This window comes from Carettochelys insculpta, chromosome 1 (assembly GCF_033958435.1).
Source record: "Carettochelys insculpta isolate YL-2023 chromosome 1, ASM3395843v1, whole genome shotgun sequence".
NCBI classification, from domain to species: domain Eukaryota; kingdom Metazoa; phylum Chordata; order Testudines; family Carettochelyidae; genus Carettochelys; species Carettochelys insculpta.
In genome coordinates, this window is record NC_134137.1 from 225,899,569 (window position 1) to 225,926,001 (window position 26,433).

Here is a 26,433-nt window from a genome sequence, read left to right on the forward strand (position 1 = left end):
AGCAATGTGGCAAGTGTATTTGCAATATATGTGCATCTGATTTTTGATATTTGATCTGTATCTTATGCTGGGGTTACAGCAGAATGTGACCAAGCTAATTAAATGAAACTAAAGGCAGGTCCACACTAGAGGAGAAAGCTGACCTAAGATCCGCAACTCCAGCTACAAGAATGGCATAGCTGGAGCCCACATACCTAAGGTCAACTTTCTCCACCATCCCTACAGCAGGAGTTCAATGGGAGAAACTCTCCCATCAATGTACCTTACTCCTTGCGACTGTGAGGAGTACTGGGGTCGACAGGGATGCCCTGAATGTTTGATTTAGCGCATCCCTACCAGATACGAACACTGGAAGATCGACCACAGCAGCGTTGACCTTCCAGTGAGTGCAGACAAGCTCCCATTTCACTCTGATTTGGTAGCATGTTATACCCACTTTGCACTGGTGTATGTAGAGTATGCCATGAGCAAATTATTAACTCCATTTGTATGATGTGCCAACCTTGCCTGAGGGCAACATACTGAATTGCATTCCAGACAGTTGCTTTGCCCTAGAATGATACTTTCTTGACGAATGAGTACAGAGGAATTTGGGACCACTGAGTGAGGGACTCCAGTGGGACAATGATTTTTCTATGCTGGGCTCTGCAGGTGGGACAAGCTTCACAAAGGGACAAGGGGGTGCCAACATCCCAGTTCAAGCCCATGGCACAGAGGAGGGATCCTGCATAAAAGGGTTCTGCTCTGTGTCCCTGACCACTAACACCTGTAAGGACTAGTCTACACTACGCATTGTCAATGTACTTCAGCTACTGGATTTTCACATGAAAACTAGTGTCTTGGTGTTCTAGGGCTGAAAACCAGTCCCCACTTTGCAGCACTGGTATGGTAGTTGTTACCATCAAAAGTCTTTGCTGCTTTACAAATTTGTTCAGTCTCCTGAGATCAAGGATGGAACACTGGTGCTTTTCTTTTAGGTTAAAAAATAGCAGGAGTAACCCCCCACCACCACCACTTCTGTGCTGTGTGGGACCAGATTCCACCACCCCTAATTGCAGAAGGTGTTCTACCTCTTGTACTAAGTGTAACTTATGAGAGGATTTCCTGAAAGGGGATAGGGTTGGGCAGGGATGGAGAGAAAGGGGGTAGTATATCCCAAGAGAATAACCTCTGGTGCCCATTTGTCAGTGGTTATACTGCCCAGTTGTTGTAAGCAACCGCTGAAGAGTTGGAGGGCAGTATCCAGCATTGGAACCAGTGGGAGACTCTCAACCAATGTTTCAAATTTGTTTGTTGTAGGTTGGAGGCTGGGATGTCATTGTTGGGGTTGGCGCGAGCGCCACGTCCTTTCCTTTTGCCACTGCAGTTGCTATTCATATGGCCTCTGTTGGTTGTAGGAGTGGAACGGAGGACGTAGGCTATGGATTGATACATCTACTGCCTTTTCCTGGTGGCTGGTATATGGATGCTAAGGGAGCAAAGCGTGGCTTGTGACTTCATCATATAGACGACTTTGTTGGTTTTGGTAGCAATTAGCTTGTCTCTGTCTAACAGGTGGTCTTCCACGGAGGTCTGTGTTTCTTGAAGAAATGTGGAGGATGTGAACCAGGAGGCCATGTGCATGATGACAGCTGTAGCAGAAGATCTGGATGCAGTGTCAGCAGCATCCAGTGCTGTGTGGGTGATGGTTTGTTCTTCAGAAATTAACCCGGTGCCTCTTTGCCTGAGGGATGTCCTCAATGAAGCCTGCAAACTTGGCATAATTCCTTTGCTCATACTTCACCAGTAGAGCAGAGTAATTAGAGGTTCTGAGAGAGAGAGTTGAGGAAGTGTAGACCTTCTGTCTGAAAAGGTCTGGCCTCTTGCTGTCTGTGGGAGGAGATCTGAAGTGCTGTTGCTTGCCCCTTTGGTGGGCCATCTCTAGTACCAGCGAATTTGGAGCTGGGTGTGTAAATAAAAATTCCAATCCCTTCAATGGAATCCCTTCAGTTACGATCAGCCCTTTTGTATGTAGGCAGAATGATGGCTGGTATTTTCTGCATCATTTTCGCCAGATCCATGGTAGTGCCTTTGATGGGAAGAGTTATTTTTGAAGAGGAGGAGGTCACTGGGGTGGCTGTCCACTCATCTTGAGTTTCAGACACCTCCTCAAGGGCAATCTTAAGTTCTGCAGCCACTCTTTAGAAAAGATCCTGGAGCTTGGAGAAGTCATCCATTGATGTGTGTGATGGAGGCAATAGTCTCATTGGGCGAAGAGGAACTCTTTGTGGGTGGGGATATGTCTAGGGCAGCATCCTTCAGGTCCTAGACCACAGGTTCCTCAGGAATGTCCTCCTGTGCCGTGTGTGCTTGTGGAGGCAACTCAAACAGCTGCTTGTGTGGGCTTTGTGTGTCTGCTGTGATGTCTTGTGTAAGGCCCCCAAGGGCTCCAGTAAGGCCAATGGCCAGGACAGAGCCTGGGGGATGGCATCCAAGGGTGTCTGTACCTGGTGGTATGTCCAAGTCATAAGATGATTGAGACTGGTTGTTGGTGGTGTTGAGTGTACTCTAGTGTGGGGGGGAGGGTGGAGTTTTGAGGTTTGCAATAGTAACGGCAACTGAGGTTTGCAGTAGTGAATGAGGAGGATGCGCTGCTGTAGTACACACAATGAGCTAAACGAGGACCAAATGCATTAATGTTTCAAATCCAGCACAGAAAACACTAAGAATAGACAGGTTGAAAAAAAGGTGGGCAAATGAACGCGTGCTCCAGGGAGCAGGCTCCCCCTCCCGCCAGCCCATTGCAGGATGCAGCATTTAAACTATGTCCCAGATCCAACCGCCCTGCCAGCCTGCTCATGCTAGGAAGCAGCATTTCAGCTGGCTCCTGGAGCGAACGGTCTCTTGTGGGGTTGGGATTTTCCCTCACAACAGTGCTGCAAAGAGCCATCACAAGGGGAAATTGACCAACCCCCCCACCAGCTGGGACTCAGGCAGACTTGCTGCTTGATCCCCTGCTGGTGTGGGGTTCTCAATTTCCCCCTCCTGCTTCCCTTGCTCCTCCTGCAGAGCTCCAGCCTGGGGAAACTGACGACATTTCAGGGCACACTTGGACAGTTCTCACAGCACACCAGTTGAAAACCACTGCCCTAGTCTACATGTGAGACATTAAAGTGCATTTGACAGCAGTGCTGTAAAATGATAGTATGGCCCTAGCACCCGTGCTGGCAGGGAGCCGTCCCAGGGATCTATGTAAAACACATAAAGGAGGAGAGTAGCTAAAAGCACTGGGAACCGTGATTTCCAACCATGTAACTTGCTGCAGTCAAGGGTGCGTTTTTTCACACGCGGAGCAAGAAGGCTGCAGTGTAGTAAAGAGGCAGCATGGACGTGGCTAGAGGGAGAAATATCTTATATCTGCTCCCTCTGAAGGACCGACCGTTTTCTAGTTGTTAAAGCCAGGAGATCTAGAGCATGATGTTTGCTCAGCCACTGAAAACGTTACAGTCTAAATAGGACAAGACAAGAGGGGGAAACTGAGGCACAGAATGGTGAAGTTACTTGCCAAAGCTCACAGACAAGGTCAGTGCCAAAGCCAGGAACACAAGTCTCCTAACTCCCACTTTAATGTCCCACCTACTGGGCCACAGCGGCTACCCACCACACCAGGGGGCAGAAGCTAGACAAGGCAACCAGGGAGCGTGGTCTCCTACTGCAGGACGTATTTCTGGTCCTTGATCGTTTCCCTCAACTTGAGGGTGTCCCTCTGTGCAACTTCGACTAGTTCCCTGGATTCCTTTGAAGGACCACGTGTGCTGCCTGGGGTTCTGGCTGCAGCCTCCTGACCCTTGTGCACCTCGTATTTAAGTGAGCCCTGGGTGGAGAGAGCTGATTCTGCAAAGGAGAAGGTTGCAAGAGCCGGGAGGTGGATGCAGCAGTCTGGGAATGCAAGGAGGTGGGCTCGCGGGGGAGGATGCAGCATGGGTGGGGATGATCCTAAAGAAGGTTGCAGTGGGAGGGAGGTGCAGAGGCTGGTCTTGTGTGTGTGTCTGTAGGGGCTGGGTCCTGGGGGGTACAGTTAGGGATGCTGGGGTCCCAGAGGCGAGCTTGCAGCAGGGCAAGTCCTAGTGGGGAGCGGCAAGGAGTGGGCCCAGCGAGCAGGGGGAAGGTGCAGCGGGCGGCTGTAGGGGTGCCAGTAGGTGGCCCCAGCAGGCGGGGGAGGCGTGTAGGCGGTGGTCACAGCCTGGGGGATCCTGCGGTGGGTGTTGCTCACGCGGGGGTCTTGCAGGGTCCGTGGGGCGAGCAGGAGCGGGTACTCCCTCCCGGCCGGCGGGCGGGGGCTGCTCCCCGCGGCGGGGCGAGCTGCGGGGGCGGGGCGGCGCCGGGCACAGGAAGCGGAAAGCGGCGGCGGCAGCAACCGCGGCGGGGCTGGAGCCGGGAGCGGCATGGAGCGGCCGCGCGAGGTGGGTGCGGGCGGCCCGGGGCTTCCCCTCTCCCGCCCGGCACGCGCCCCCGGGGACGCCCCCCCATATCCCCTCCCCGGGGGCCCCGCTGCAGCCTTGCCATCCCCGCCCCCGCCGCAGCGCCCTGCAGGGCCTGGGCTGCCCAGAGGGGAGCTACGCCGGGCGGGGCTGGGCGAGCGCTGCGCTGTGCTCGGGGACTGGCTGCGCGGAGCCCGGCCGGCCGGCTCTGGGCTGCCTCTCCGCTCCTCGCCGGCATCCGAGCTGCGGGCGGTGTGGCCGGTGTCCCCGGGGGCCCACGCCGGCAGTTAGCTCCTGGCTCTGTTAATCCGGGGCGAGGACGGGGAGCCGTCACCGGGTTGCCGTAAGTCTTGGCTCCTGGGAGTGCGTGCTGCGGCCCCCGCTCCGCCTGCGAGGTGCCGGGTCCCTGCAGGAGGAGAGGGGGAGTTTTTAGTCTCTTCTCTTTCCCTCCCTGCCCCCCCGCCCCCACCTCAAGGCTCCTAGTTGCCGCCTGGGTTGTCTGAGCCTCTGCTGTTCAGAGCGTTCCCATCTCGTACCGTGCATGAGATCAGCGTCCTGTCTTGTGGCGTTGCTGCGCTCAGAGCCCCGGCCAACAGCAATGTGCCTAACTGCAACCTTGCTAACTTCAGGCGGAGCTGTGAGCAGCAGCTGAGGCCCACTGGGGCTTGTCTGCAGCCCTGGCAGGACTAGGGGATTGTCAGGGAAGTGAATTTTTAAAAGCCCTGTGTTTTGAAGCAAAGCAGTAATGGATTAATAAATGAGTGAATCAAAACTGACTTCAGTGCTCCGCAAAGTCCCTGGAGGATGTAAACTTTTTTAAATTTCAAGTAGTCTGTGTGGGCAACTTTGGGTATGTGTATAAGACAAAACCGCAAGTAAAGCCTAATTGTGATGTAGTTCTAGGGAAGCTGGTGATCAGGTGGACTAATGTGACAATTTAAGACTACACAGGTATGCATGGTGGTCAGTTTAAACCCCGGCGATCCAGTAATCTGTCAAAGATGGAGAGGAACCAGAGACCCATCTGCTGGAAAAGGACAGGCCTGTACTTGGACCTCGGGGACACCCCTTTTAATTTTTAACAGTACAGGAGGTGATTGTCCTCACAGAGAATGCAGTTGTTACTTTTGCCAGTTTATTATAACAATTATGAATTTTAGCCCCTGGGGAGAAAAAAAAAGAAGACTTAATTCCACAGTTTAGAATGTTACTTAACAGGTGAAAATAAAGGCTGGAATCTTTAGTTACATGCCTCATGAAGATGCCAATGACAGGCAGTATTTCCTCTAAATTGTGCACTTCAGCAACCACCCCAGAGAGATTGAGGTGCTGCCGGCTGATTAACTGAGTGCTCACAGTTGGCAGCATGTGTTTCTACTGGGGGTGCACATTTGCACATGCTTCAGTGCACATAAGTAAATTATTCTGCATATAGATGGAAAAAATTAAAGGGAATATAGGTGATGGCATCAGCTTTCTCAGTCTCGGGGTGGGGGCACAACTAGAAATTGTACATAAGGAAGAGAATATAAATTGGGAAAATAGTTTGATTAGCAGGAGAATTTTATTCTGCTGTTCGGATTAGGAGTTCTTGCCTCATCATTGCTGCGTATGTAACCTTCTCAGAAATTAATTTTGGTTTGTTTTTTTTTTTTCCCCCTCTTTGGCAGTCTTAATAGGTAACTGGCTGAAAAGATGGGACCAGTATTGGTCCCAGAGTAATTTATTCACCATTTATTTTTAAGATTAACGAATAAGGGTTACAGAGAACCTCCCATTTAAAAAAAAATGAAGGAAACTTCCTTGAAAGTCAACATTTTGGAAGGCTTTGCAGCAGACGTTCAGCCACACAGAGAGGTAGCTAACGGCTGATGGCTATGGGCCAGGAACGTGAAAGCTAAACAGATATACAGAGTGCCTATAAATTAGCATACTGCTGCTAAATTTCCATGTTTGCTGCTATCCTTTCACCTCTGCCACTAGTGGAAAGCTTAATGTGGTCAGGGCTACATATAGCCACTGGCATTCTAAGCACCGCAAAGTCTGACGCTACTCAGAGCATGTTTGCATGGAATAGTGGTTGAAATGCTACCAGTTGCTAGTATTATGTGAATCTAATGCCCCCAAAAGAAGGGGAAAGGGCTGACAGGGTGCTACTGTCAAGGTAATAATATGTTTTGGAAATAATTCCTTACTTGCTCTTCATGCACGGAAAGGATGTGGATACACTGGAGCGCATCCAGCGGAGGGCAACGAAAATGATTAAGGGGCTGGAACACATGACCTATGAGGAGAGGCTGGAGGATTTGGGCTTATTTAGTTTGCAGAAGAGAAGAGCGAGGGGTGATTTGATAGCAGCCTTCAACTTCCTGAAGAGGATAGAGAGAAGCTGTTGTCAGTAGGGACAGATGGCAGAACAAGGAGCAGTGGTCTCAAGTTACGGATGGGGAGGTGTCAGCTGGATATTAGGAAAAACTATTTCACCAGGAGTGTGGTGAAGCACTGGAATGCATTACCTAGAGAGGTAGTGGAATCTCCATACCTAGAGGTTTTTAAGTCCCAGGTTGACACAATCCTGGCTGGGATGATTTAGTTAGGATTGATCCTGCTTTAGGCAGGAGATGGGACTCGATGACCTCCTGAGGTCCTGTCCAGCCCTAGGATTCTGTGATTCTGTGTTTGCTGTCTCATTGAGCTGAATAGAGGTGTGTCTTCTGCCCCTTCTTTTGTGGTTTTTAGGGGTGTTGCAAAGCCCTGTCCTTCTTCCTAAAGGATGGAGAGCCCCTGCAAGAGATGCATGTTATGAAGCCCATCTGCCTTGCCAGTTTGGGTTGGGACTGTAGTTCCACTGGACAGTCCATTCCTTCCCTCTACAGTTGAGGTGTAAGTGCCACAGAGGGATCTCAAGGATGGGGCAGCCCCCAGGGGTTACAAAGAGCTCTCTCAATTGTTCCCTAGAGTCACAGCTTTCACTTAGAAGAACACCCAAACCTCTAGCTGTCAGGGTTTCAGAAGGATCCTTGAAAATGTGCCCTTAGTATTACCAGTGCGGATTAGTATGCTTGAGTTTGCCAAGGGCCTGAAACAATGACTCCGACATTGAACCAAACTGTTCGTTTCAATGAACACTGAAGCTATGTCTACACTGGGGAAAGTAAGTCAATTGCATCTCTAGAATCGATGTATCTGCAATCAACTTAGTTGGCCATCCTCACTGAAGATGGTCAACAGGAGACTCTCTCATTGACTTCCCTCATGCCACATGAGGAGAATGAGGGTTTGATGCTGACCCCTGATAGGTCAATTTTGCACATCCCTACCCAGGTGTACAAAGTCAAACCCCGGAAGCTTGATCCTGGGCAGGTTGTGCAGAAGCCAAGCTGCTTTAAATTTTAATGTTGTTCACAACATCACTGCTCATGAAAGCTTGTGTCATATGATGAAGACTACACCTGTATTTCTTAATGTCTGGGTATTGGGGCCCTCCCCATCAAGGGTCCCTCAAAAAATTAGAGGCCTGGAGGACATAGAAGTTGTACAAACTAAGAGGTACAGGCTCAGCTTCTAAAAATCTGGGGAAGGCTGCTGTAACCTTAGGTCTGGAGAGGGAGACACAAGGAAGCTATTTTGCTGGCTCATGGGGGCCCTAGAGCAAGCCTTGGGGGATCTTTTCAGGACACAGACTAGTGGCTGCACACGGTGTGTGTGAGTTGCAATTTGAAATTTTTGGTTGGCAAACACTTCTACTTTGTTATGAAGCAAAGAGCAGGGCTGCATTTTTTGGACCTGTAATGCATGTTCAAATGATTCACCCATATGTTTTTGTTGCCTCTTTAAAACCAATTTAAAAAAATCCTCAACAGCAATGTCTATGCTATGTAATGGGAGGCCCTTAAGATAAAAAGTACCTGCCAGAGTGAAAGCTAGAGTGTGCCCACCCCCCAAAAAACATAAATGTTTTGCACTTAAAGTGGAAGGCCCAGTACTACAATTGGATTCATGTGGATAGATCATTCTGCCTTTGTGAATCTGATTTCTGGATTGGGGCTTAACTTCAATGTTTCCTGATCTAAGGTTCTTGCCGTGTTAATTTGGTTACACTGCTCTTTGTTTGTTCTGAAGCGTGTAATTTAATATATTAAACACAACTTTTACACATAAGGAAAAGGGGAATAGAAAAATACGGTTATATTGTGCAGCCAAGTTAATGCTGCTGCAGGAACTTTTAACTTGTTAATTTCCTGACTCTTGGTCTCCCTGCAGTCCTAACATTGCTTGAATACAGCTTTTAAGGTTTTGTATTTAATTTTCAAGTCCTTTTTTTTATTTACCGAACTGTGAGAAATTGCCTGAGGTTTGCCAGCTTGTGGGCCGGCAACAGCCCATAGGCAGTTGGTGTCATTTAACAATCGAGGCCAACTGCAGTTATCTGAACATGTGTGTACTTATGGATGCTTTCTGCTGCTTATGCTGCAAATGGCATTTTCAAATGCATGTGACTTTACAATCTAACTGCCAAACTCTTTCTAGTTCAGTATAAATTCTAAACCCTCATAAAGATTAATTCCTTACTGTACTTCAAAGCTGAGTGCATACTGACTTATCTTCCCTAGCACTGCCTGGACACATCTTGAAACTGATGGGGTATCATAGAAAGCAGGGTATTTTTGTTTATATTTGTAAATTAAAGGGACTGAATGCAACCAACTCAACTTTTTTTAAACTGCCTTGCACCAGTGCCTTCCTCTCTTGAAAGCAATGGCCTAAGCTAGGAGAATGGCAGACGCAAAAGAAGGAAGTTCTGGGAGAGGTTTATGAGCATGTGAAACTAGGGAGTTACAATGTACTTAGCAGTCTTAATTACAGAGCGCTCTGCTTTACCCTGTGGAGACTGCTTTATCTACTCATAATGTGCGGAGTTAGTGCCTCTTCTTGCCAGCATAGTGACCCTAACTACCTTCCTTTAGGAAGCATGTTAGGGCTCCATATCCCACATGCTCAGCAGCTGGCTGAAGTTTGTAACATGTTTACAGGCTGTGAAAAGAATGACCACAGTAAGAGTCCTGCCCGACCCCTGCCTTACCTTACACTGGTGCTCAAGAGGGCTTCCTTCAGTGTCAGCCCAAAGTGTCTACAATCAGGACATCCTTGAGCAGAGTCTCACAAGATGGCCTTATCTGATCCCCGTTGCACTTGTTTAGCTCAAATTGGGTTTTAAACTGATGCACGCCTGTGACTAGATAAGGCTTCTGTACAGTACAGGTGCCCCTCTCCCAGGGTCATGAGGAGATTTATTGTGATGGCATCTCTAGGCCACAACCAGGTCGGGTCCCATAGTGCTAGGCACTTTCTAGGTGTGCAAGTCAAGGACTACTGCCATCTTATGGTTCCCCATCCTACTGAGCCCTCTCTGAGGATTCTTCTTCTTTCATTTCCTTTCTCTCATTCGCTGCAGTTCTTGAAGTTTCTCCTGGGTGGGGTTAGCCATTGCCTGCCGTGGGCTGCATGCTCTTCCCTGCCTGACTTTGGTGTGGCATGTGCCCACTCCATGCCAGAGGGTAGGACTGTGCTCTCTGTAGGCCATACCTTTGTCTTCCAAGAGGGCACCTGTGGCGTTGCCCTCTGTTGCTCAGATTAGGTGTGGTTGGCAAGGTTCTGGAAAGTTGCCAGCACGCCCCTTGGTTACCCAAAGTCTGGACGCCCTTAGCTGGCTAATTGGCAAAACCAGTGGTCTCTCTTTTCTAACTGAATTCAAAAGGATGCAGTGCCCATTTCATGGGAGCCTTGCTGCCACATTAGCTGGGCACTTTGTTTCACCATCAGTGTGATGTGGCCCAGAGTGTGAGGTGTTGCAGATTTCTCACGTTAAGGGTATTGCTGTTGGTTATGATCCAAGAGGTTTTGCTTTTGGGGGCTCCCTCGCTGACATTTTGTGGAGCCACCTCAAAACCGTTGCTCTTGTTTCCACAGAAAAAGAAACTTGGCAGGATCCAGCCTGCTTGCCCGGGTGCTTCTGTGGTAGCCTAATTAAAATACTTCCTGATAGAGGTGTGTTCTCCACTTGATCCCTGCTGTCACCTCTCCCCACCTGAGAATGGGAACTGCCTGCTCTTTTTTCATGTGAGGAAGGACTTTGTAATTTTGCTATAATGTCCGTCTGCTGAAATGCTATGTTGACTCTCAATGGAGATCACTGGGTCTGTAAAGCAATACGCCTTGTATTCTCTCTGTTGCTATTCCCCTAATAGAAGCACCACTGCTAACACACAAGGAGGAGATGCACTGAGTTGCTGGGTGATCTCTGAGCAAGCCACTTGCCCTCTGTATCTCATTTTCTCCATTTGTAAAATGAGGCTAATACTAGTTTTGCAGAACGGCTGTGAGATTTAAGTAATGAGTGTTTGCACAGTGAATAGAGAGCCTCTGAGAGGTAGGAGCATGATGTTAGTTCGTTGAATGACCACTTATTGTGAGTGTGGCCCATAAGGTTTGTTTCCAGTCTTGGCTCTCAGTGTCCCGTGCTATTGTTTTTAGCTCTAATTTTCCCCTAAATGTCTTGTAAGAGACCAGTAAGCAGTGGAAGTGTTGGTAACGCTGCTAGGCAATATTAGTTTCCCCTGGTTCTGTAAATTCTCTCATTCGGCACCAGTGTGGTCCCAAGGTTCCTTTACTAGAGAGGCTCAACCTGTACGAGGGATGCTTACCCCTCCTTGGACCTACATACAGCTGTCTCTTCTGTCCCCCTTGGCTGCTCCCATCCTAGAAGTATGTGTATTAGTAGAGGGGATGGATGTCCTCAAAAGAGTAGATGTGAGTAAGGCCATCACTTGTGATGGGAAATAATGAGCCCAGGCTTCTTAATTGCAATGTCTGCCTAATTCAGGGTATTTCTTCTCTGTTGCAGGGGTGAGCAAAGTATGGGGGTAGGAAAGTTAAGCAGGGGGGCACAGCACAAGTGGCAGCTGGGTCTCAGGCTCATCCGTCTGATTAAAACTATTGAAATGTTACTGTTTTATGTACTTGTATTCACATTTACATACTGATTAATAAACCATTTACGTTCTACAGGCTTATTTCCTGACACACGCTGAAAGGGTTTTTTTCACGTGAATGCAACCAAAATTTCAGTTTGGATTGCATTAGACTGATTTGGGGGACCCCTGCTAATTGCAGGGATGAAAAGTGGGCTCAACATAAAAGTGGGCCTATTTGCTCTATTGCGTGGTAGTCTTGCTGATTTACAGGAACTGCAGATCATGGCTATAGCTGATTGCTAGTGATCATTTTTTGCCAGGGGTGCTTTCTTCTCACCATCATCATTGCATACGCATCTGTACTAGCTTCTGAACGGCTCCTGCTTTGCTTCAAGCCTCCTGCTCTCACTTTCAGATCTCTGTGTGACTATGTTCTTGCCTTCATCTCTCTCTGCTCTCCTGCATCCCTGCCAGCTTTGTGCCTCTTTCACTAGGACACCTTTGTGTCTTATGCTTGCAACACGTTCCCAATTAACATGCACGTATCCACCTCCGTTTCCATTCAGATAACTCATGCAAGCCCACCTATTTGCTCCATTGCAGCTCCCTCCATCTTTGTAATATTTTGCAGTATCGTCCCCTTTTGTTCCATGAGACTCTGAGTGCTGTGAGGCCAGCATTTTGTTCTTTGTTTAGCACACTTCCTACACTGTCATGTGGTCTGTGCTGTACACTTACATTGCTAAGTAGAACATGAGGCATTAAAAAGATTATCCCAGACGGCTTAAAAAGCTAACTCTTCCTTTTGGAGGATGTTGAGTATTTGTTGGAAGTGGTTTGAAAATTGCCGTGAGCAGAAAATAATGGAAGGATGTGATGAAAGCAAGCTCGCCTCTCTCTCTCTCTCTCTCTCACTTTGCAACTTGTATATAAATGTAACACCAGTGAAAGTAAAGGCCATGATGCTGATGAGAGGCAGAAATAGCCTGGGCAGGAAATGTATAAGATTGTTCCCTCCTTTTTCAAGCCAAGCTCTGCCAAGGGCACTCAGTCTTGAGCTGCAGGCCTGCCACCTACTCTTCTAGCGTCAGGGGATCTGTGTAGTGACAAGCTAGGCTGTGCGCGTGGTCAGTGCTGGCAAATCGCTCCCCTCCCCGTTCATAGATTTAACTTGTAACCTAATTCAGGGTACCAATCTGAGTTCCCCCAAACGGAAGGAGTCTATGTCTACCAGTCCCTCATGCAAAACTCTACGGCTCTACTGGCCGCGCTTGATTATTATTCCAACACCTTGTTATTTCAAAAGCAGATTCCCTTTCCTCCTTGTTTACAAAGATGTCTGACACCAGAAAGCCCTTCAGAATACACTGTAGGAGACAAGTCGGGCATTGGCCAGAGTGCATGTAAAGTAGACATGACATAAGTGTCTCCCCTGCCTCCTGTGACTTCTAAAAAGCTGCAATTGAAGACCCAAATACCACCTAGTTGGTGAGGGGATACAAGTCTTTGTAATCTATGATATTCTGAGAGTAAGTAATGCCAATAAAATGGCCACACCTTGTAGTTATGAAACACTACAGGTCCAGGCATGGCAGGTCTGATTCTCTTGTGCCTTGCTCCTTGTGTACTGACACATACCTGTGGAAAGGGAGGGTAAATTGTTATTGTTCTGACTTGGTAGCCTTTTTTACATCTACATTGCTCAGGAATAAGTGACATCCAAGGCAAGATGGTAGAGATTCAAACTGCGTTTTCCAGTAGTGAGTTACAGAAATCTGCTCCACTGCAGATCTGGGCTGTGTTGCCGCTCCCTGGTCACACCCTCTGTGCATTCAGAAATTCCACTGCCCCCTGGAGACTTGGAGAGGCATGGGGCTGCATTGTGTATTGTAGATGCTGCTTATTTTAAAATGTATTGCTCATTAAATAGATGCCGCATCTGGTTCTGTGCATAGGTTTCCATGCGCTTATGCCGTTTGCCTCGGTGTGACGCATGTTAAAGGAAGACAAACAAGAATGTGGCTGCTTTGCTGACCAGAGATCAGTGTTGTACTTCCATCTGTTTCTTTTTTCCTAGGTTTGTGCTGAAGAGTAAAGCACCTGCTCTTCTCTCCTCAGAGTTTCTTTAGGTTGAAAATGCCTGGCTGCATGATGTTTTGGAGCTACAAATGATTGGGATGCTGAGAGAATCCAGGAAAGTGCTTTCTCTGAGGACCCCACGTCAGGAAGAAGAGGAGCTCACCCTCTAAGGAAGGGGATCAGTGCCCCCTCCCAGCGGGGGGTGGGCATTTGCTACCATGGATACCGAATCGACATACTCGGGATATTCCCACTACTCAGGTCACTCCAAGAAAGCTCACAGACAAGGGTATGGAAACTCGTGTTAAGAAATCAGTGTTCTAATCTGGGCAGTGCCACAGGGAAAGGTTTCCTCTTTCATAAGAACGTGGAAGCCTTTGGCAGACCAAAACGCTGAGGCTCCAGAGGAAGCAAAGCATGGGATGACTTTCTCTCTGAATAGCTATGAACAGGAAACTAGAAATAGGGGCACAGAAAATGGAGGTGGAAAAAGGTTGGTTAGTTTAGTGATTAACAAAGGGCTGGACAGAGTCCCTAGATGAAGGACTGAGCAGCCTTTTAAACCAATGCTTAGCGTTCCTCCTTTTTCCACACCTGTTTGTTTGGTTTTTTTTCTCTGCTAGGGCCATAGTCTCTCTTCCCCTCGGCTGCCATGAGGGTATACCTTTCGCGAGTAATATGGGGGTTTAGAAAAACAGCTGAAAAGGATGAAGTTTGTTTGTAGCTTTCGTAATACTTCTGTATTTTGTTCTATTTTGTGTGTCACAGTAGCCACTAGTGAGCTCTGTCTAAGACCAGGATCCCACTGTTTTAGGTGCTGTATGGACCCGGACATTCCCTGTCCTGAATAGCTTAGGTGATGTCTACACTAGGCCTTAAAGTTGATTGTGTAGCTGGAATCAACTTATCGACTTACCTACAATCAATGCACCTACCTATCCTCACTGAGGGAAGTTGACAGGAGAGTTTTTCCCATCAACCTCTCTTATTCCTCACAAGACTGAGGAGTGCCCTGTCGGCCACTAATAGTTTGATTTTGCGCGTCCCTACTAGGCGTGCGAAATTAAACCCCAGAAGATTGACTTTGACTGGATTGATCTTCTGGAGAGTGAAGACATAGGCTCATGGTCTAAACACTGCTGTCAGTGCTCCCTTTAGTACTATCTCAGTTCCCTTGAAACAGCTCGGCTACTGATGCACACCTCTCTTCCCTCTCCAAATCTCCCAGAGGAGTCCTTGGGTCGGATTATACTGAGGATACACATGAGAGAAATTCCCCTTCTCTGGGTCTCTTCTGATGTTGCTGGGGTAGGAGGTATTTGTGACCAGGGATTGAGAAGGGAAAGAAACAGGTGCAAAGTTTCTAATTTGTCCCCAAAGCCCGGAATTGTCTTCTACACTACCCAGCTCTCTGCGAACACTGAATTAATGTGCCTTGCCCCTGAGGATTAGTTAGGGTCATGCAAGATGTCATCTGGAATCAGGCTATCCCGTAGCATTTTGAAAGAAGGTTATGTTGTAAGGGCAGATGCAGGCTCCTCGGTGTGGTGAATTCTTTACAATCCTATCACCAGAAACCATCCGCAAATGAAGGACTTGCGTTGGGTCTCCACCTTCTTGGAGGAATAGTGGGTGGTGGTTATGTTCTGGAAGGGGTGATATTGCTGAGGTAACTGATACTAGGGCACTTTTTGATTTGCAGGAAGTTAGTGGAAGTGGGTAGATATTGCTGGGAGGGCTATGTTTGTGATGCTTTCTGGGGAATGGGTCCTGTAACCTCCTTCTTCTCGCCCTTTATATTTGGGAAAGGAATCGGGACAGGCACAAATCACCGCGGAGTAAAGATGGCAGTAGATCAGAGAAATCGGTCACTATCCAGACGCCTCCTGCGGAACCGCTGCTGGGGAATGATACTTCTCGGACAGAAGAGGGTCAGGTAAGAAATGGGAAGGAAACAGAGATGTGGCTGGGCAAAGTGTGGACCGTGGGAGAGCTTTCTGCTTTGGTGACTCTTTTCCTGCTTGCATGCTGATGGAAGTGGGTTCATTGCACTCTTCCTGGCAGGCAGGTATGGCTCTTGGGTCCCTTTTGATTGCAGTGAATGTTGTTTGGGGGGTTGTTTCTTGCCTCAAACTGCTTTGCAAAACTCTCTACCTATAGGGAGGGTATCACATTACCAATCACCAAAGTGCAACCACTTCTGCGGTGGGCTGTGGTAACAATGGACTAGAACACAACATGATAAAATATGAAGGCCAGAGCTTCCTAATGGAAGTAATGTAATGACACAGTTACATCTCCACTCTTGTATAAAAGATACGGGACCTTGTGAGCTTACATGTTGTTAGGATCTTGGATTTTTTTCTTCCGAAGACATCCCGTTCAGTAGTACAAGTCCTGTGTGATTACACTGAAGGTTTTAATTCAGTACTGATCTGAAGAGCACCTGTTACTGAATCACCAGCACGCTGTGTCCTGCCAAACATAGTACACCAGCTGTTCTTACCACCTGATCAAGGCTAGTTATCCTACCCAGCCCTCCTCACCTTTCACCTGGGCGACATGCCATTTAAAAAAAAAACAAAAACTCTGCTCTTTAAAAGGAAATCTTTCCAAAGGTAACAGAACAGGCCGCTGAGGTGATGAATAGGCGGAGGAAAGCAAGAGACAATGTACAACAAATATAAGAAACTGGAGTGGCAGCAAAATATTGAGTTCATGCAATAGGTATATGGACACTAGATGAGGCAAAGAGTGAAAAGACACCATTTCTGTATTCCATTTGGATCAGAACAGAGGCCCTTTTGTCTTTGGAACTCCATGATTTGAAGCAGTCCTACTGTGTGAAGGGCAGCGACACGTCAAGACAAACCTGACATAATTTCCACGTGGAATAGTCCCAGGAGGGCAGGCTTCTGCAAAGGTGAAGAAGTGGGTCTTACCCAGAAAAGCTCCATTACTAGTAAATAAATTGGTTGGTCTCTAAGGGGCTACAGGAGCTTGGAATGTATTTCGATACACCCTCCACACTTCATCTGTGTGTACAATTCAGAGTAATACTGATGGCTTACATAAAACCCAAGAACTCACTCTTGAGAGTCAGGGTCAGTGTACACTTTAAAATGCTGCATCGCTGTGGCGCTTCAATGTACAGGCTTCTACACCAAGTTCTCCGGCCGATGTGGCGCTGTCTGGGGCGGGAGTGGGAAGGAGTTAGGTCAGCATAACTACTTTGTTCATGGGTGTGGATTTTTCACACCCTACCACAGACATAGTTAGATTGATGTAAACTTCCAGCCTCAGTCTGCTGCCTTGTGTCTGCCAGCAATTTTCATGTTAATAGTTGCAGTTGGCACATCCAGATGCCATGCAGAGGGTAGCAAATGGAGGTACGTGAATAAAACTTCTTTGTTTTTTGGATGATAGCTTTCACAAACTGCCAGTGAAGCAGTTGTGAATGGGCAGGTTTATTGTATCAGGTGGGGCAAAAGATGCTGGTGAGTTCTTAAAAACGGGCCCTTATCTTCATGCAGATAACTCTAAAAAATGAAGAAAAATGAAGAAACAGTACAGGAAGGGCTGTCTCTTAGCAACTCAAAGACATTATGCTCCAGCAGCTTTTCATCACAGATTTTTACCCCCTAACTCGACTTGACTGTATGTACTCTTGATAATGCTCTTTAAAATGGCAAGAATTGTTAGCACAGCAATGCTGGGAGCCATGGCTTGTAAGTTTTGTGTTGTCTTATCCCCAACTTGCTGTGATCTTGGCAAATCAGTTTAGCCTCTCTCTGGCACTGTTTCTGTGTCTGTAAAATCAGGGCACTTCTGTTGGTCCACCTTATAGAGTGGGAGAGGGAGTGAGAGTATGTGTCTAAAATGCTTTGATCATCATCGTATGGAAAGTGCTGCATCATCATATGGAGGTGGAACCTCTCTAATCCAGAACAGTCTTGTCTGTCAAAATCCATAATCCAGCATGATTTTAGTTAGCGGGATGACCGCTTACCGTAGGTGTGGCCAGGTTTCCCATGATCTCATAAAGTTTGTTTACAGCCACCAGTCCTGGCTCTCGGTGTTCTGTGCTTTTATTTAGCTGTAATTTACCCTTAAATATCTTCTAAGAGCCCAGCCAGCGGTGGGAGTGTTGGTAATGCTGCTAGGCAATATTGACCTCCCATGGTCAGGCAAGTTCTCTTGCCCAGGGCCAGTCAGGTCCTGTGGGTGCCAGATTAGAGAGGTTCCACCTGTAACAAAAAGCGGAGTGCTATTGTACAGCACTCCATTTCAAAACTAGTTAGGCCTTTCCAGGGCCTCTGTTTTTACAGGAAGTGTCAACATAGCTGAAACCCAGGGCTTTTCTTCTGGCAGAATGCATCAGAATGGAGTTCTCGCACCTTGTTTTCTGTTAGAACACCAGAAAAATTTTCACTACTAGTTGTGTGGCAGTGTGGGGACCGGGGCAGGAGCCCCCACTGGTCGTGCAGCAGCGTGGGGACTGGGGCAGGAGCCCCTGCTGGTCCCACGGCAGCACGGGGAGCAGGGCATTAAAGCTGAACAACCTAACCCCTATGAGGAATCATCAGACTTGAGTGCTGGCACCCTTTTTTCTAGGAAAAAAGCACTGCTCACACCATTTCAAGATGCTGGCTGTGAGTGGTCTTTCTCTCCTTTAAAAACGTCTGTGCTTTTGGCCTGAGGTATTAATGTCTCAAATTGCATCAGAAGAAAAATTCTTGGAGCTATTCTAAAAGTTTAGGCTGCCTCAGTCTCCTCCTGTTACAAGCATTCTTTTAGACTTAATGCTTTTTTGTAATTCTTTCAAGAAATGAATGCGCTGAATTTATTAGATACTAGATGAAAAGATGGAGGCCCTGCAACCGCAGAACAAGAAGAACACAGCACGACCTCTGTCAATTAAGTTAAGCCTGTTCTTTGTTGAAACTCTCTTGTCTGCATATTTATATGCAGAAAAATGTTTCCTGTCAGTCACTGACACACTCGTACTGGGATAGCTTTTTTTTCCTTCCAAAAACCTGTGTTGGAGTGCTAATGACTGGCTTGGTGCCTACAAGTCTCTAAGGTGCCAGTGTGTGGGATGATGTAATCTGCCTACAAAGTACACTGTTTAGAAGCGTTAATGCTGCTTGGGATGCATTGATATAAATTGTCAAGTCTTCAGAAGTCTGAGTCACTCCCTGAACAGGAGCTCCAAGTCAGATCCATACATGTCAGATTAACTCTTGAGCTTTGCCTGATGTAGATGTGCCCAAACATTGGCATCTGGGCATAGGAAGAACAGCTTGGAAGAGACCTGTGGCAGAAGTTCTCTGAAGTCAGAATCCTTTTATTGCTGACTTTCAGAGGACTTTGTGATAGACTTAAATTTGAGACTTTGGCAATTGTGCCTAATTCAAATATGCTGGCTTCAGGTTTGAACAGCACTGGACATGTCCTGTACTTTGCTATAGGAGCTAACAGGTGTCACAGAATATCACAAATTCACGTGGCCCAGCACCTATAAATATCTATCTCAAACACTGCTGGCGAGTTGGACTGTCAGCTTAACAAACACTGGACCAGAACAGTTTGGCAGAGAGGTTTGTAATGGCTCTTCCACTAGCGAGGGACACTGAGAAAATCATTTGACAGTAAAGCCTCTTAGGGCACAGCTTTACTATGGATGAGGTTTCAGTATAACTGCAATTGCCTCTGCTCATTGGTGACCATTGAAAGAAACTTTCTCTTGCAGGTGGATTCTGCAGTGCACTTATAAGTACTTGTGGGCTGGAAGACCACTAGTTCCTGCACTTATAGCGTGTTCTGTATCTGGGGGGGAAGGGGAATCCTCTGTTATTAGCTTCTAGGTATCTTTATCAGGGCTGACTCTCCAGATCTCTTAAGTAGCAGGAGCAGATGCTCCTAATCTCTTTCCCTCCATGAATCCCTTCCTGCTACTCACGCTCATGCTGTGACATGTAATTTCTGCTGTCCCTACAGGTTGGTCAGGGTATTTGATATTTCTTTCAGGGAACTGAAAGGGAAGACCCAGGTGTAGTAAGCAGCATGGAAAGTTGTGATGAAGGCCAAGAGTATAACGGAAAGGATTCAAAAAAGCACTAGATAAATCCATGGAGGATAGGTCTGTCAATGACTATTAGCCAGAGATACAAAACCATGCTTTGCAGTTTTCGTAGCCTCTATTCACTGGTAACAGGGGATGGGTCATTTGATGAGCATCTGTTTTGTTCATTCCCTCTGGAGCACCTAGGGTTGGCCACCATCAGAAGACAGAATAGTGAACGAGATGGACCATTGCTCTGACCCAGTGTGGCCATTTGTAATTTCTTATATTGAATCACCTCTCTTGGGTCTGTAGAGGTAGGAAAAGACCCCAAATATGGTTAGACTATTTACCCTGCATCTCACCCTTCCACATTGTTATCACTGAGTAAATTGTTGAGATTCTATACGTACTGTTCGGATACCTTGTGAAAGTTTCAAGTTCTCTTAGGTAGCTGTGTGGCTCTCGGGCTGCTAAGTGAAGAATTTCAGGAACTGATATAAATGGATGTTTCCTTGTTCTCTTTCCCTTTCAGGATGACAACTGGGGTGAGACCACCACAGCTATCACAGGCACCTCAGAGCACAGCATCTCCCAGGAGGACATTGCCAGGATCAGTAAGGATCTGGAGGACAGTGTTGGCTTGGATTGCAAACGCTACCTTGGTTTAACAGTGGCTGCTGTCCTTGGACTCCTTGTCTTCCTTACCCCCATTGCCTTCATTCTCTTGCCCCAGATTCTGTGGCGGGATGAACTGCAGCCATGTGGCACCGTCTGCGAGGGACTGTTTATTTCTGTGGCTTTTAAACTCCTGATTCTTCTGATTGGGACATGGGCTCTTTTCTTCCGTCAGCCGAAGGCGGATATACCAAGAGTGTTTGTGTTCCGGGCCCTCTTGTTGGTCCTTATATTTCTGTTTGTTTTTTCCTACTGGCTCTTCTATGGCGTCCGCATCTTGGACTCTAAGGACTCCAATTACCAGGGAATCGTACAGTACGCAGTGTCTCTCGTAGATGCTCTCCTTTTCATCCACTATCTAGCCATTGTGCTGCTGGAGCTGAGGCAACTGCAGCCCATGTTCACAGTCAAGGTGGTGCGGTCGACAGATGGAGAGTCCCGATATTATAGTTTGGGGCACCTGAGGTAAGGTTGAAAGTTCTTGGGTGGGAGGGGGCAGGGGAATGGCTAGAAATCTACATAACAATCAAGTGTAATAGCACAGAATGCAATGCATTCAGCATGGTTATGTTAATGGGGCATCTGTCAGGTTTCTACACCCTGCCCTATCAGAGGCACTCGGAATCACTCGTGAGGAAAATATTAACGATTAAACCTGTTGGCTCCTCCATGGGGTAGGAACGGAACGTTTCAGTTTCACGGATAGCGAGACTGAGGCACAGAGTCTGTCAGTTGTCGAAGGTAAGAACCAGTAGAGCTGGGGATTGAATGCAGATTTCCTCAGTTCCAGGCCTGTAAGAATCCATAAATGCTCCTGCATTGGGTGGCAAGGAGAAAGGGTCCTTCTGCTAAGTCAGCGTTTGTTAAACTTTTTGAGATTGCAGAACACCAAACAATAATAATTTTTTATGTGGAACAGCTCTGAAAATTTTCTCCCCCCCTTCCCCACCCCACCCCCCAAAAAAATTGGCAGACAAAAAACCCCTAAACAGCAACATATACAGGAAAAAAAAAATGAAGTAATTTTATCAGGTATCATAGCAATGAAGAAGTAACATTGTATGTGGTTTTACTCACAGAAAATACAGTAAACTCTCGTTTAACTGCTGTTGGTTTAAGCAGCACGCTCGAATAACTGGCATCACTCTCAGCTGGGCAGCTCTGGGCAGCGGACACTGGGCAGGAGCACGGAGAGAGCAGAAGAGCCTGCCGGCTGTACACTCACACACAGCATGGAAGGATGCAGGGCAGTGCTGAGTGGGCTGTCCTGCTCCCCGCCGCCCCAACACACAAACCCCGGCCCTAATGCTGCTTCTCCTCTGCTCAGCAGATAATGGGCCGGAAAGCAGAGGAGCCTCAGCTGCACTCACATGCGGCACAGAGGGACGCAGGGCAGGGCAGGGCCCGGCACTGATTTCCTCCTCCGCCCTGCATCCCTCTGTACACGGATGGTCTATGAACTCTTTGATATCCAGCACTCACAGGACCGGGAGGTGGCCACATAATCGTATATTCTGGATAACGGAGAGTACCCACGCTGGGTGGGAGAGCAGAGGAGCCTGCTGGCTGCACTCAGGCGCAACACGGAGGGATGCAGGGCAGCGGAGGAAATCGGTGCCGGGCCCTGCCCTGCATCCCTCTGTGTGGCGTGTGAGTGCAGCTGAGGCTCCTCTGCTGTCCCACCCAGCGTGAGTACTCTCTGTTATCCAGAATATACGATTATGTAGCAACCTTCCGGTCCTGTGAGTGCTGGATATCAAAGAGTTTATTGACCATCTGTGTATTTTTCCAAATGCTCACGGCACACCTGTGAGACGTTCATGGCACACCAGCTTTGCGCGGAGTGTAGTTTAAGAAACTGTGTTCAGTGATCAGCAGCTTGTGAGACTGGAATCTTTTCAAACCGGTTAAATTGGCTCGAGCCTTTGAGCAAGATGAAGGATAGGAAAGGAGCTGTGCTCGCGGCCCGGTTCTTTTGCGCATTAACCCTGAGGCTCCATGATGGTGAATGGGTTCTGTCTGCATGCCATAGATCTGTGTGTACTCCCAAATTTCACCTCACTTAAATATGACTTGCACAATCAGACATAAAAATACAGACCTGTCACAGCACACTCTTACTGACAAAATTGGTTGCTTCCTCATTTTTACCACATAATTGTAAAATAAATCCTCTGGAATATAAATGTTGTACTTAACATGTCAGTGTATGGTATATTGAGCAGTATTAAGTCATTAGCGTATGAACTTATAGTTTGGACAGATGTCACTAGCGCTTTTTCTTTAGCCCGTTGTAAAACTAGGAAATCTCTAGATGAGTTGACATACCTCCTGGAAGACCTCACAGCACCCCCACAGGAGCACGTACGCCTGGTTGAGAACCACTGCCCTCGGCCTACAGATGAGCAAGCTTTTGCCATGACAGCTCCCAGGATATAGCCCAGTTCCTCCCTCTCCTTCTAGGATAATTGAAAACATGCACTCTGCAGTATCTGTTTCAGCTGCTGTCAGCTCCACATGCTAGCTCTGGTTGCTTTTGTGTATTGTTACTACATAGTTTGGTTTCTAGATTATTTGCTGCTTCAGTTGGTGGCGGGTAGTACGCTCTTCGTAAGTGTCTCCAATGGGGCCAGGATGCTGATATGTTGTTAGACCTTCCTGAGTGCTCTAGCACCTCCAAGGTGTTATCTGGTGTCCTTAGGTGTATGACTCATGCCTGGAGGATGTGACCCTTGTGCTGAAGTTCCTGCCTCCCTCAGATGGGAAAGTGAGGTAGGCTAGGGCTTTTTTTTTTTTTTGGCAGGGATGGGCTTGTATCTGGTTCCGTCCCTCCATGAAAATGATGGGTCAGAACTGGTTGATGGCTCTCCTCTGGCTGTGGGAGGGAATGACCACAAGCACGAAAGGGAAGATGCTGTCAGCTAGTGTGCAGATTAAACGTCTGTTGAATTTATCCTGTCCAGATCCCTGTGGCATGCACAGATTTACTGCAGATGGAGCGATTAGTGTGTGCTGGTTTAAGTGGGTATGTGAGCACAGTCTCCTGCAGGGTGAGCGTAGCAATGGAGTTGCTTTGAAGGGGTACTTAGTGGTCAGGGTATTGGGCTGCTTGATCCTCCGTGGTCCTGGCTGTGCCTGTGACTCTGAGTAACTCAGTTCAAATCTCTGCCCTTGTAAAACAGGTATTTTCTCCACACAGAGTGGAAAAGTAGTGAGGCTTAATTTGTTCTTAAATCATGTAGATCTGTGAGATAATGCTGCTATCAGCATAATTATTCTATTGCCTTTATGAGAGCTTTGGTAACTCAGTGATAGGTGCCAGCTTGTTTACCAGGCAAAGGACAGAGTAACCTTTCAAACTAGGGAGACTGCGGCATGACAACCAAAGTAAGAATTCATCCGTATCCTAGTGCTTCATACGTTGGGGGATGAAGATGCTGTTAATACAAGAAGAAGAGTGGTCCATTTTAAAAATTTACTTTGGCAATATCTATTTTTTTCCCCTAAAGAAAAAGTGGAATTCTTGCTTTTGAGTGTTTAAATACGAAATGGTAGGCAATCAAATATTTGTAGTCATAGACAGTAGAGCCTAGTCAGAGACAGTCTAGCAAACATGCTTTAAACTAACCCCATAGATGCGCATAGTCTCACGGAGATTATACTGAAGGTTAAGCATCTGCATAAATCTTTAAACTAAACTTGTAGCAGGTCTTCTGTTGGAAACCTGATTTATTTGGTTGTTGGTGTTCTACCGGTTGGTTGGTTGGTTTTGTTTTTTGGGCTGCACATCACTAATAGCAATAACTTGCATGGCCCGGCGGCAAAGAAGAGTCTTATGAAGTTCTGGGTAAATTGAAAAAAGTCTGTGAGAACTTTTCCAGGGGCGAAAAATGGCTCTCAGCTGTCTACAACCCACTTTTTTCACATCCTATATCAAAAACAGTTTGATCTAGAAACTTAGCTAAGTGTAGAGTTGCAGTAGAACCTCCCCAAACTCCACACTTTGTCACAAACTATGCTCCTTTCCCTATCTGTTGGCACAGATGAATATTCATTATCTTACTCAAAGATGGACCCTTATGCCTTTGTGGATTTGACCACAGGATTGGGCGGTAGGCCATTGACTTTCAGTAATGAAGTCTGTCATTACTGTGGCTAAACTAGGTTACAGTAGGTTTTTAAGTACATGTGCATTTTTACTGTTGATTCGTGGCTTACTTTTTATCCTGAACCTATGAGAACTGTGGAATTCCATAACTTTGCAACTCGTGTGTTGTGGAATTTGTGGGACAAGATTTCTTAAGTTGTAAAATCAAGTCCATGCATGAGCAAATAGTCAGGGTGCGCTCTTTGCTCCTAATTTCAGGGACTCTGTCTGCAGTTTTGCAAATTAGTCTCTTGAAAATGGCTGGGAAATTTGCATTTAAAAGAAACTTCTGAGAGTCGAAGTAGTGAGTGTTCCTTATTTGTAATGCAGTAGCACTTTGATGTCTCAGCCTGTAGTCAGGACTCCAGAGTGATAAGCATTATGCATGCATGATGAAGATGGCCCCGACCCAAGCTCTTATACTCCATTAATTTGCCATTATATTATACAATTTCAGGTACAGTAGAACCCCAAAGTATGCACACTCGACTTGCACATCTTGGGTAAATGCGACTTTGAGTGGCGGGGAGCTGGCGCCTGGCTCCAGGCTGCCAGGCGCCAGCTCTCTGCCACTCAGAGGTGTGGGAAAACTGACCAGGCAGCAGTGGAGGGAAGCCGGGAGCCAAGCTGCCTCCTGGTTCTTGGCTCCCCAGTGCTTGCTGTAGCCAGGAAACAGACTAGGCAGCAACGCTGGTCAGTTTCCTTGCTGCTGCACTGGTCCCTTTCCTGACTCAGCTGCTGCTGCTGACCGGAGACGTTTTTCCAGAGATGCCACCACTGACAGGAGCGGAGAAACTTCTTCAGCCAGGGGTGGCAGCCAAATCAGCTGCTGCCCCTGCCAGGAACTGGGAAACCGCAGCAGGGCTGGTCAGTTCCCCCACTCCTCTGAGTGGCATTAACCGGAGATATGTGCATCTTGGGGTCTAGTGTATCAGCTGGGGAAAAATACCTACAGCTGAAAAAGACAAAGATGTTTGCAGAGGGAGGTGGTTGTAGATGGCAGAGTTGCCGAGAGAGGAAGGTTTATATGCCAGTGTAAGTGGGACAGGGGGGAGCAGGAGTAAAGAGGTGTGGTCCATGTCTGCTTCTAGGGGTAAATCAGTAGGGGGCTTCCGACTGAGAACAGCTGTGAATCATATCCCACAGTGAGCGTAGACCAGGATGAGCTGTTTGAGGATGGGGGAGCAGCATTCTGCACATGCTGGAGAGCTGGTCTCCATCCTCTTAACTATTAGCAGTGTGCGCCCATTCTGCTGTTGCTTTAGGGCTTCTCTCCTTGCTGTGCGAGGGATGTCCCTGTCACTCTCCCAGGGTTTTTAGTGGGCTTGGACGAGGAGAAGTCATGGCGCTGCTGCTGGAGGAGAGCACATGTTTTCTGTCAGTTACATTTAGCTGGCAGGGTACGGCCAATCAGTTTGCCCCGGTCTTCGTTTTGTCTTTCTTGACCCATTCTCAGCAGCTTTGAGCTCTGCTTGTCCATCTCTGTCTCTTTCCCTAGAGCGTCCAGCATGTGTTGGTTTTTTTTGGGGGTGGGGTGGAAGTTGGGGAGAGCTTTTAACATATCTCCTCTGAATGTTTTTCACTGCACCTCCAAAGTGAGCTGGTCAGTGTGGGGAGGGGGTTGGGGGGGGCAGGAGGAATTTAACTGTCAAAACTGAAAGCATGGGGGTGGGGGGAGTTGTTGGGGGTTTTTGTTTGGTTGGTTTTGTTTTGTTTTGTTCCAATGCAAAAACCAAAACTGGGAGGCAGGCAGATCCTTTCTGTAGAGAGGCTTGTCACAAACCTTGTGTTCCATCCGCAGAGGTTCTGATGGACATCTTTCCACCAGCACTGGCTCTCAATGGCGAGGAACTGAACTTCTCTCCGCTCCTTCTGAGCTACGGCAGGCTCATGTTACTTCCCCCTCCTGTTATGGGAGGTTAGCTGAAGTGTTGGAGCAGGAGCAAACCAGTTAGAACATAAGAACATAAGAATGGCCATACTGGGTCAGACCAAAGGTCCATCAAGCCCAGCATCCCATCTGCCGACGGT

The 26,433-nt window shown here is 47.5% G+C and overlaps 1 protein-coding gene across 5 annotated transcripts in view; it reads left to right on the forward strand.

The window, feature by feature from the left end:
* Window positions 1-1,857: 1,857 nt before the first annotated feature.
* Window positions 1,858-26,433, forward strand: part of VANGL1 (VANGL planar cell polarity protein 1) — a 64,531-nt gene continuing 39,955 nt past the window's right edge. Inside the window, exons 1-5 of one of the 5 annotated variants that reach the window (XM_075000552.1) lie at window positions 1,858-4,442; window positions 10,431-10,580; window positions 13,512-13,802; window positions 15,323-15,449; window positions 20,113-20,720. In XM_075000552.1, the coding sequence (XP_074856653.1) occupies window positions 13,732-13,802; window positions 15,323-15,449; window positions 20,113-20,720 (806 nt within the window). In that variant the 5' untranslated portion in view covers window positions 1,858-4,442; window positions 10,431-10,580; window positions 13,512-13,731. Of the gene's footprint in view, window positions 4,443-4,534; window positions 4,804-10,430; window positions 10,581-13,511; window positions 13,803-15,322; window positions 15,450-20,112; window positions 20,721-26,433 lie in introns of those variants that run through there. The other 4 variants (XM_075000554.1, XM_075000551.1, XM_075000553.1 and 1 more) reach the window with 4 other exon arrangements.